Source organism: Canis aureus, chromosome 23, assembly GCF_053574225.1.
Source record: "Canis aureus isolate CA01 chromosome 23, VMU_Caureus_v.1.0, whole genome shotgun sequence".
NCBI lineage: Eukaryota > Metazoa > Chordata > Mammalia > Carnivora > Canidae > Canis > Canis aureus.
In genome coordinates, this window is record NC_135633.1 from 19,620,726 (window position 1) to 19,633,002 (window position 12,277).

General features: G+C 46.5%; 1 protein-coding gene across 14 annotated transcripts in view; it reads right to left on the bottom strand.

Moving 5' to 3' along the window:
• The window catches only part of PPFIBP2 (PPFIB scaffold protein 2), a 169,894-nt gene that overhangs the window by 60,673 nt on the left and 96,944 nt on the right, over window positions 1-12,277 (bottom strand). For all 14 annotated transcript variants that reach the window (XM_077866624.1, XM_077866623.1, XM_077866619.1 and 11 more), the window contains one exon: window positions 9,264-9,395. In XM_077866624.1, coding sequence (XP_077722750.1) covers window positions 9,264-9,395 — 132 coding nt within the window. The remainder of the gene's footprint in view (window positions 1-9,263; window positions 9,396-12,277) is intronic.

Sequence of the window (12,277 nt, forward strand, 5' to 3'; positions counted from 1 at the left end):
AGACCCACACACCCCTTACATGGGCTATGGGTGCCAACCCCACCCCCGTAAGCACATTGACCCCCGTGTGCAGGTGACCCACGGCACGCAGCACACTTATGCACGCTTATACGTCCCAACTCTAAACTCTGCCTCACACTCTATACCAAACCCTCTCACTCCAAACCAGACTCCTTGGTAGCTTCGAGAACATTTGGCCTTTTATGGCAATTTTTTTTTAAAAGATTTTATTTATTTACTCATGAGAGACACACACAGAGAGGCAGAGACACAGGCAGAGGGAGAAGCAGGCTCCATGCAGGGAGCCCGACGTGGGACTCGATTCTGGGACTCCAGCATCAAGCCCCCGGGCCGAAGGTGGCGCTAAACCGCTGAGTCACCCAGGGATCCCCTTTTATGGCAATTTTGAAAAGCCACTGCAATCCCTGGAATTCATACTTATCTACTCAACTGTGAATCCCTCTCACTAGCAGCTCTGACCTCTTACACCTACCCCACTGACATTTAGGCACTGTGCAGAGACCCACGGCCACACTAACCAATGGTGCTCACAGCTGAGTGGGGAGAGACACACAAATAATCATGACAGGCCGTTAGTGCCACTACCCAGAAAACATAGGGCTTCCAGGGAGTGGCTAGTTCTGCCTGGGTCAAGAGAAAGGGATGGCATGAGTCTAGGTGATGCCACCGAGGCACGTGCCTTGCCCGGGTGTGGGAGTGAAGGAGAGCGAGCGAGCCATGAGCCTCGGTAACATGATAGATGATGGTGCCATTCATGGCAGCAAGAAACCCAAGAGGTTGGGGGATGCTCTGAGCAGCCTGTGGCACGGGGATGTGGACTTAAGGAAACACTTGGCAACAGAGCAGAGCAGAGACCTGGGTGGACAGAGTGGCAGCCAAGGAAACTGCGTAGGCCTCCCTGCCCACCTTTACTGATATTCTAAGCGCTGGCATCTGATACCAAGGTCTGCTGCTGTCCAGGTGTGCCAGCAGGAAATTGTCCATCCTCCCTAATGACAATGGTGTCTAAGGAGAGAAACTCCCACTGGTATCTTGTTTTGTAAATCCCCTTCTCCAACGTAGAAGGGAAACAGGGTCTGAATGGCAGCTCAGGGCTGAGAGGGTGCTGGGCTACAGCCCCTGCTCTCCTTCCCGCTGATACCATTTGGACTGAGGGCTAAATGGTGCTTTCCAGCATAAGCAGCCCCCCAGCCTCCCAGCTGCTCTGTGAGCCAGTCCACCTGAGCTGGCCCACAGACAGCCCCGGTTGTCTTCCCACAGGGCTGTCTGTCTAATAAGACATTTTCCTACCAAGACCAGAGGATTGGGCTGAGAAATCAAGGTGACCCTTATGGGCCTCAGGGCCCTGGATCTCAGACCTCCCCACAGCTGCACTCTTACTGGTCCCTGATGGGCCAGCACCAATGGGCTGGGGCATACCTGTCCTCTACCTTCTTACCTGCAGTCCCAGGACAGACACTGGCCTCTGACTTGGCCTGTGCTGTGTGCACCACTGGGCTCCAAACCTCTTGCTGGCTTAGAGCACATGCATGACAAAGGTAGGGGAGGATTCTCACCTGACTAGCCTGAACCACTAGGCATCACAGTCCAGCTCTGTCTCTACTGCCCATGGACTTGGCCACCACTGAGAGGTGCTCAATGGGGAAAAGACTGTCTACACTCAGTTTGTTCCTGCTTTTTCTCCTGAAAAGTCTCAAAGTCTTTTGGTACTTTAACCACTTAGCAGGTAGGTCCCTAGGACTACCTTTGAGGACCAAGAAGCTGGGCAGGAGGAATTAATATGAAGGAAAGGCACTGGAATTGGCAGCCTGGGATGGGGGGATTAGCTAAGCACAAAGGGAATTCTGGGTGGGGTGGGGGGGGTGGGGTCCAGGCAGTCTTTAGATGAGCAACAGCAAGGTGAGGGAGATCTTCCCCATGGCCTTGATCTCTGTAAAGCAGGTATGTTCCTTCTCAAAGGACGTAGCAGTCAAACAAAAGGGGGTACAGATTTAGAGTGGCCACTGTGAGGTATGAGAAGAGGAAAGGTAGGTGTGGATAAGAGGAATACTGAGGAGAGGGGGAAATGCAGCTGGGAATTCAGTGGCATGAAGGCAATTTTTAAAAGTTTTACATCGAACCCTCTAACCAAGAGCCTTGGCGTAGAAGGAAGGATGGCAGATGAATCAAGGATGAAGCCAAAAGCAATCCCTCAAGGTAACAATCAGCCTTTACCTCCCCAGAGAGGGACGTTAGCCTGTTAGGGGCAACTATGCCACGATGGTACTGGCATGACACCATCGGAGCGTGCAGGCTGCAGACTCATGTACACTTGTTTTCACTTGTGTAGAATTTTTTTTTAAGATTTTATTTATTTATTCATGAGAGACACAGACAGAAAGAGAGGCAGAGACACAGGCAGAGGGAGAAGCAGGCTCCATGCAGGGAGCTCGACATGGGACTCAATCCCAGGTCTCCAGGATCACACCTCAGGCTGCAGGTGGCGCTAAGCCGCTGCGCCACCGGGGCCACCCTCACTTGTGTAGAATTGAGGGTTTATATCTCATAGGGTTACTGTGAGGGGTTAACCACGTGAGCCCTAAGTGATGCACCTGGCACAGGGCCTAGCACATGGGAGGCATCAGATAAATGTGAGTTCACTTCCCCCACTGCCTCTCCTCTGCCAAGTGTTTGAGCCATACGAACTAGGTGAGTAACGGAAAACACCCAACGGTCATGGGACACAGTCAAGGCCCATGACATTGATCGCTGACAAGAAGGCCCACTCAATGGCTCTGCACTCCCTCAGGTGCTCACCATCTTGACTACTCATTTCCAGAATCTTTATTTAGTTCCTTGTGTACTAGCCCTGCTTGTCTTTAGACTGCTTGTCTCTTTTACTATAGAAGGGGCTAGAACTTCACTGCCCTGTTCCTTCTTTTGTTCTCTCTATCGTTAAGCCTCTCAAATGAAGAGTCTAGACCTGCTATCTGACTTCATCACCCTATTCATTCCCTGGCCCCAGGTCTCCAGGCAGACAAAGTCTGTCTCCACCATGAGGGCCACTTATCTTCCTCAGGACCCTCTTCCTGGTCAAATCACAGGTATGTTCCTGTCCTCAAGTTGCTTGGCTCCGTTATGAAGTGTTTCCTTCCATACCTTAGTGATTTTCCACTACTTAGGTTCTTCTGACCTTTTACCCTCTTCCTGGCAACCTAGCTATCACTCCAGTCTATATAGGTTTTTATGAATCTCAATGTCAGTTGATCCAGTTGGTTTTTCTTTGGCTTCACATCATCAGAGCTTCATGACCTTCTAGATGAGCTTCCACATTATATGTTAAAAATGCAAAATCAGGGGCACCTCAGTGGCTCAGTTGGTTAAGTGGCTGCCTTCAGCTCAGGTCATGATCCCAGGGTCCTGGGATTGAGCCCCAGGTTGGCTCTTTGCTTCTCTCCCTCTGCCACTCATTCTGTTTGTGCTGTTGAATAAATAAATAAAATCTTTTTTTTAAAATGCTAAATAAGCAGGAGGGCAGAGGACTGTCACCCTCTACAATAAATCCTCCTAGAGTTGGTCTCTAGGTGCTATTATTACTGGAGTACTTTTCTTAGCATCCATCCTATATTCCTCTATTTCATCCAAAGACTGCCTGAGCAGTGTTCGTGCAATGCCTCACAAAGCACGCATTTACCCCGTCTATCCCACACGATGCATTCCTGGCCCAACACACAAAGTCAAGTTGATATAACTTGCTCTTAATGAATACCATCCCTAGTTCATCTCCCAGCCTCCCACAACCCATCACAGGGGTTAACCCCAGCCTCAACAGACTAAATTTCATAGAACCTATCTAACTTTCTTTGCCAGCTGGGGGGTGGGGGAAGAGGAAATAGTTCACCTCCAGTTTGCTAACAACTCACCCAGTTTCCCTGATATCTTAAAATTCACTGACACCAAACAGTTTGGGGACTGCTGCCCTAAGTTCTTTGTGCCAGAGGCATCAGTGGAAGGGAGCCCGTTCTCTCTTTGGTCTTCTTGAGGATGTAACTTTAACCAAAAGTGCCTCTCCTGTCCTTGGCACTGTCCTTCTGTTTGGGGTTTGCCCCTGCTGGTGCTGCTTATGCAGGGGCACTCTGCTTTGTCCTTTCTAGTTTTCATACAAGCCCCTCTGAAAACTAGCTTCTCTCCAGGAGCCCCCAAGCGTCTCCTTTGTGTTGATATCATTTGTGAGGCTGCAGTCAGAAACAACATTATATTTTAGTTCCATATTCTGAGTCGTCTTCTGTGTTCCTTCTAAACTTTCAAAGGTATGATTTCCCGAAGCCTACAGGCACGGCTGTCTCCACATGGCTTTCCTACTCTTGCCTTTGGGGACTCATAGCACAGTGGTCGTGCCCTCCCAAGGCACCCGACACACTGCCCTCATAAACTAGTCTCTCCTTTGCTTCAGCATCACAGCTAGAGCAGCAGTTCCCAGGTTCCTTCTCTGTGCCCACCTGGGTAGAAACAAGCCAGGGAGCGGGGCACTGAAGGGCAGCCTCTCAAATATGTTCAGTGTTGAGCTGGAAGGGATTTTGAGGAGCTATGCAAACTGCCGCCCCCTCCCACCACTGTCCTCCTGTCCGCCTCCGTGGGCCTGGACATCTGTATCAGACTGCACCGATTTCCCTCCTGCGCTCGGTGGGGGGGGCGGGGGGGGAGCTATGTGAGGCACCTGACACTTCCAGGACACTGCCCTCTCATCCTCCCACCCTGTGTGTTATTTTCCAGGGGATCCACCCTCGGGCTCAGCACTTCAATGGACATTTATCCATCTTTCTCCCCAGGGCTGGCCCATCACCCCTCATAACAGGTCTATTTCTCCCCCATAGGGCAGACCCTCTGGTAGCCCTGTCCCATTCTTGGGTCCCATGTCACCAAGTCTAGGTGATGTGTCTGAGGTTCTAACTGCCACTCTGTGTTGTACTCTCAGCTGGCTTTATTACTCCTGCTTCACCAACCATCAACGTTCTTCTTTATGGCTTATTTCCATGTGAAATCACTGGTCCTGACACCTTCCGACCTGTTAAACTTGTTCCCAGTTTTACTTAGTTCTTTTTCTTTCTCTTCCTTCATGCTCAGTTTAATACTGGTCTGGCACTTACACATCACTGATGGGAACACAACCTCTGTGCTCCAGAGGACAACGTGGAAATATCCGTCAAAATCTGTGCATGTAGCCTTTGGCCCATCGATTACACTTCAGTATCCTCACAAGCATGCAAGATCATTCACAGCAGCATTACTTGTAATAACAAACACCTGGAAACCACTTATATGTCCATCAAGAGAGAACAGGTCAAATTAGGGTACAGTCAGATACTGAAATATGCAGATATAATATTTTTTAATGTACTTGGTACATTAAATTACCAGAGTTTAAATTAGAAGGTCTAGAAATAAACTCCCAGAGTGCTAAATTAGAAGGTCTAGAGTAGTGTGCATGTGTGCAAAAACGAGGCAGAGAATATGTGTGTGTATATGTACATACATCTCTCCACATAAGTTTGCTTGTCTGTGCATAACTCTGGGAGGATACAATCAAAATGATCACAGTGGTTCCTGACGGTGGGCCTCAGAGGCACGGAATGGGACCTTTTGCTGCATGAACTTTTACGCACTCTTAATTTTTGAATTGTGGGAGTGTATTTCCTATCCTAATAAAAATCAGTGAATAAAATAAAATACATAAAACAAAAAGTGGAAGATTCTCCTGCTCAGGCCAGTTCTTCCCAGAGCAAACACCATCATCTTCTCAGTCCCTGCTCTGTGCTTCAAGTCCATCATTCTGGTTGCCTCGTCCAGAAACCAGAATCCCTCCCTTCCAAGGTGCTCACCACAGGAAGGAAAAAGGAGGACAATCCCACCTGTGCTGTAAGACATTCCTTTTTCTGCCAGAAATCCTACACTTTTTGGCCCCTTCTCCATACTTGGGTATATCTCTGATCAACTGGGAGGCCTTCACTTTCCAGAACATGCTGGATCCCTGCTCCCTTCTTCACAGGATCTCTGATACTACACACCAACCTCTTCAATCCCACAAAGAGATCCAGCTGCGAGCCTCCCTGTGCCTCCAGTGGTTTGGGGAAACCAGACTCCCATCTCCAAGGAATATGCTTCTGGAGGGACATGCCTGTGATATGGTGTGCCACCCAGAGGTTTTCCTTTGCCTCTGGATCTTTTATGTTCTATCCTCTTAATTCTGGTATTTACTTTCCATGGCAGCCATTCCTCTGAGGTCCTGCTTCTCAAGAATAAACCTAGTTGATCCAAGCTTGGGTCTCCTAAAATGCCCCAGAATCACTGCAAAAGGCTCATGAGGAAAGGTAAGGATACCGGCTGGGGCCGGGGGATGGTGAGGATCAGAGCCAGACAGAAAAAGCAGCCTGCGATGCTCTTGTTAACAGCATTCTTTTTAAATTTTCACTGAAACATAAAGTGGAATTTGAGGATAAAGCCTGAATTACATGGAGGAAATCTCAGATCCAGCTACCCTAGAAAACAAACAAAACAAAGAGAAAGGTCCTGCCTTTCCAAACCACAAGCCATCAGGCCTTGGGCTAAGTATATTCACTGGAAAAAAACCCAGCAGCAGTGCAGGCTGGGAGGCAGCATTCCCCTTATCCATGTAAGTACAACCTCTGGTGACCTTAGCTAAGTGTCCCCCTCGAACACGTCCACGCACGTGACTACAGGGGCCCTGGCTGTAGCAGCTCCCTGCGGTTTTAAGCCTCTGGTGCTCCAGATAGTTGCAAATAGAGCCTCTGAGCATACCAGCAAAGATTATGTTCAATCCTAAGAAGGAGAAATGCGTTTCAGGTCATGTGGCTGTTCACGGAGTATCACAGGTTGGAACAGCCTGAAAAAATTCCTCCACATAGAACCTTATGTTTGTACTAGCAACTGGGAAGGGCCGTTATCTCTAGGACTGAAGCCAGCAGCTCAGAGTCCATGTTGCCTCATGCATGAATAGCCTAAAGGAATACAAAAACAAAAAATTCAGATTGAAATATAATCCCTCGGAAAAGAAAAAATAAAGCAAACAGCAAAATGACTACTTTAGTTGTACTTGGCCCAGAAGTGGGAGCTCGCCTTCCATCCTGTCTTCCCCAGAAAGGAACTCAGCTGTCCCAGGTTGGTGCAAACTCTGCGTTCTCTCCAAGATGGATTCACACCCACCCACGTGCTCCCTACAGTTCAGAACCAGGCATGTGACCCAAACTGGCCCAATGAGATGCAATCCTGGGGCTTTTGCTGGACCTCTGAGAAAGAGACTCTCTCTCTCTCTCTCCATGGGTCGCCCGCTGGTGGAATCTAGAGCTGCTGAAGGCCATCTGTGTCACCACATGGGGAGACCCTTCCTGAAAATAAGACTAAAGCAGAACCAAGATTTACACTAAGGCTGAGTTTTAATGAAATTGTGAGGTCACCTGGATCTAGTGATATTGGCCTTCAAACCCTAGACTCGTCAAGTTGTGTGACCTAAGAACCTCCCATGATTACTTATTTTTTAAATTTAAGTGATTTTGAGTTGTCTCTACCACTTTAAGACTTCTCAGACTTTACTGATTTCTGCCGCCAGAGCCTTAATACATGTTCACAGGGAATCACACAGCTTGAAACATTGGTTAAAACAACAAAACCCCAAAACTCTAAACCTGGAGAAAATTCAGTTTCCTTCTTTCTGAACATTTAAGAAGTAAAGTCTATTCAACTAACACTTCACCCAGATAAGCTCAGTCTGCGTGACCTTGCAGTTTGTAAAAGTAGCTTAATTTACATTTCCATCTGCAGCATGCTTAACCATACAATCAGTAAGTAATAGATACAAGCTAGCTGTTACTATGTGCCCAGCACTATGCTAAGGATGGTACCCTCATGATCTCATTCCCCCCTCCGAACCAGCTAGGAAATAGTGTGACTCTCTCCATTTTACAGAGGAAGAAGCAGAGGTTACATTACTCGCCTAAGATCACAAAGCTAATGAGTAGCTCAGCTCCACATTACAGCTGGAAGATCTGATTCCAACTCTTAATCATTAGAAGACACGGTCTAAAGCTTAATGGAGAGATCTCTTGGCAACCCTACTTACCAACGAGCAGCTTCTCAAAAGCAATGCATGGAATTGCCCACGTATTAAAAGCGTCCCAATCACCAGTGTTTACCCAGTACACACAGAAATAGGGAAGGCTTCAGTGCACAGGAATGGTAGTGCTTAATAGAAAGGAACAACATTCACCTTTAGATTTTGGAGATGCCTACATGGATGCGGCAGGGGATGGGGGTGAGAATAAACCAGGTACCTACATTATGCCAGATACTACGATAGGGACTTAACTTTTGGGATTTGATTCGGACTACACACAGTTACCAGTTCTACAGATAAAGAAATGGAAGTTCAGAGAAATTAAGCAGCTAGCTTGCTGAATGAAGTCCAAAGGCCTGTTAAACAGGCCAGTAACTGAATCAAGGTTTTTCTAATCCTAAAGCCTATCTTCTTTCCACGTCTTACACATCCAGGTGCAAATATGGGGACTTGTAGGTCGAGGTACGTGGAAGGTGGTCACCTAAGGATCTCACTCAACTGGATGTTCTCACTCAACAAAAGCAGCTCGGAGCCTAGAATTTATCCACAATATTTATCCCAAAAAGGAGTCTGACATGCTCTAGCCAATGGGATTATAGAGCCTGAAACAATAACAGGAACGATGCAGGAAAATATTATATGGGCTCCCTCCTATAACCTATCAGAAGAAAAGAAACACATAATCTAAGAGTTCCATCTGGGTCCATGAAATACACTCCTTTGCTGTAATGACAGTGGCCTACTGGGCAGTGGACTTCATCCCAATACATGGTCACTACCTTGACTCTCACAGAGGACATCTTGGGTCCCTTCACATCTTGTTTGATCCTCCCCACGGCCCCCCACCCCAGCCGCTTCCCTTTCCATCCTTGTCAGCAGCTTGAGGGAAGATAAAGCCTTAGAGCCAAAAGTGGGTGGTTTGGGCATTGCTGAAATTTGCAGCCACAGCAAAACCTGATAACTTGGTATTAACAGATCATTGCGTCTCTAGTGCATAGATGCTGCTGGCGCCCAGTGGCTGCCAGGCTTGGGGTTGACTAGATGGCCTGAGTCCACATTAGGCTAGCTTCCCCTGCTCTGAGTTTAGAATAGTATGGATACCCCCTCCCCCCAGAATTTGGTATATCACACTCACCTCTGCTTTTCTCTGCTTCTCCTCCTGCTCTCTCTGCTCCTTCTCCATGCCAACCAGCTTGAGCTTCAGCTCAGAAACTTCAGTCATCAGATCAAGCTTCTGGGTCTCAAGAGATGTGCGGCTTAGCAGCTCCTGCAAGCAAAACCAGATCTCAAAATCACAGCCTCCATGGCAACGAGGGCAATTGTAGCTCCATCCAGAGCACAGAAAGCAATCTCTAAGTTGTATGTTGAGACTGCTGCATATGAGCCACAGGTCTAGGAGGGACAGACCCGGTCTGCTACTGGGTCACTCAGGGAGAGCGCAGCCCCTGCCACTACCCACTGTGCTCTGAGAAACAGTGTGAACTATAGCTCTCAAAAACACATTTGCCTAGAGAAACCAGTATTTCCAAGGCAGCAAAATGGACAGTTTTGCTCAAAGAACTAAATGTTTCTATCTCTGTTTTTAAGGAAAATAAGCAGGTTCTCTCAACCAAAACAAACAAACACGAGCTTACATTAACAACATATTTTTCAAAATCAAGGATTCCAAATCATCTCCTGGGCTCAATGTTCAGCCCCCGTCTTCAACAAATTTCATTGTAAAGTCTCACTGCAATGAGCCTAGGAAAGAACTAGAGCATAAGGTGGATATTCAATGAGTATTTATTGAATGATTAGAATTGTATTTATGTGATATGGAATTTTTCCTAGCCTATGTGATATGGAGTTTTCTGAGCCACTAAGGGATTAAACAGGAAAACTGTTCTTTCCTTACTGTAAGGCTAGACTAGGGGAGGTTATAAATCCTGCCATCACTAGAACAGTGGTAGACAACAACCTGCCTTTAACACATACACTTCATAAGCATACATAAGACAAAAAAACAAAGGTGATAGACATAATACCTGCTGGGAACTACTAGGAATTATGAAGGACCTCAAAAACCACGAGCATTCCCAAAGTCTAGGGGCAACACTTCTCCAATGGCAAAAGGCCATTGGCTCCGAAATCTTGGCACATGGTTGGTAGACACTGGATATGTAGGTCCCAGCAAGGAGACTATAGTAGGCAATTCAGAGAGTAACCAGCCACAAATAAGCAGCCAAAAAAGATATACTATCCTGTTATAGTATGAATATTCTTTATTCTCTTGGGCAATGCAACCATATTACAAGAATGGTGACCAATATGCTGACCCAATAGCTAAATTTCACATATTGTGAACTGTCCACAGACCATAAACCAAACCACACAGGACAGAGATTTTAACTGGGAATACAGGGTTCCCTAGGTCAAGGCCCTCAGGGTCTCAGAAAGCCAAGCTACAGACTATCCACCTGCTAATCTGAGGGGATGAGTATCTAGAAGTTCAGCAAAATGAGCTCTCTGAGCACTGGGTAAAAGAGGCCAGCTCTTCCTGTTTCAGCCGGACTGGAAGCTAGCTTATAGGGCGGGGGTGGCAACGCTGCCATGTGTGAACCACAGCCTACTTCGTCATAAGGAGTCTGCCAGATAAATGTGTATAATGGTGGAGGGGGCAGGAGAGAAGACACACAGATTCCGTGAGTGCTTCCTCTGTGCCAGACCCTGCTGGGTACTTTACATGCATGCTCTCAATAAACCTTCCTAGTGATTCAACAGTAAATATTATCCTAATTTAACAGATGAGCAACCAGGCCCAAAGATTGGCCTGTCTTGGCCAAAACACATGCCAATCCACAACAGCAGAGTTAGTTTTCAAACCAAAGTCTGTTTGACTCCAAAACTCATTTCTAACGTATCTCATTGTTTCCTAAACAAAGGAAGAAGTCCAAGAATTTTAAGGGAAATAACAAAATACATACTGAAAAAAGCCAATCAACAAATATTCACGGAGTCCAGCAAATTGCCACTCAAAATTGTCAAGATTTTATTGAGCACACGTTTTCTACCAGGGCCTGACGCTAAGGCTCTCTTAAGACTCAATTCACCTGGACACCCACCTACTCTTACCTCCTCCCCCGCCTCATTCTGTGTTTCCCTCTCCAACCTTTCATCGACCTGCTTTGTTCCAAAAATGATTCGAGACGGTTCAAAAAATGGACAGTTTGAGTTAAAATGTAAAATCATAAAATTAAAGCAGGTAGGAAAAGTAGTTAAAGTTAAAGCCACAGCCATAGTTGGTATAAAACACCTACCCTAAAGTTCTGTGGACTGCTAGAGATGGACCATACTGTGCACATGAGCTTTGCAGCCACCAATGGGAAGAGAAAGAAGAGTAATTCTACAAATCAGGGTCCCTGAGACAATTGCTTTGGAACATTGACAACTGAGAAAATATTCTTCTATGAGACTTTAATCACTTACTCAATAAATATGTTTTTAAATATCTACCAGATGTCAAGGCCTAGGGATATGACCATTAAAAACACAGCCCATTGAGCGCTTGAGTGTTGTTAAGATGCAGTTTGTCTACTAACTAGCATTCATGATACTGCATCGGTGGGATTCAAAAAAGCCTCAGAATGTATCTCTCTTGAAAACTAAGAATCCACTCTATTTCCACTACTGCCAAAATCCCTCTAGCTATTTTAAGCTGCCAGGTTGTAATTGGTCACACCAATGTTCCAGCTGACAAGGATAATATTCGAATTGGTCCTACTAAAGTTCCAATAGCCGTTCCAATTGGTCATGCTGGGGTTCTAATTGGTCACACTAGCATTCCAAGTGGGCATTCCACTTATTAGCGATTATATTCCAGCTATTAGATCTATTAGCATATGCCTCTACCTTTCATTATCATCACCCCTCATCCCTGTCATCAATGAGTACTGTCCTAGTCCCTGAATTCAAAATCAGCCTTCGACAAGCTCATCCCAGTCCATCTCCACTTCCCATCTCCAGGCTCACATGGCCCCGAACTACTATTATGTGCTATATCTCTATCATCTGTGTCCTAAGAGGGTTTAACTATCCTACATTTTCAACTGTTCCTTCCTCCTCCTTCCAGCATACACTGGATCCTAACTTTTGCATCCCATGACCTATCCT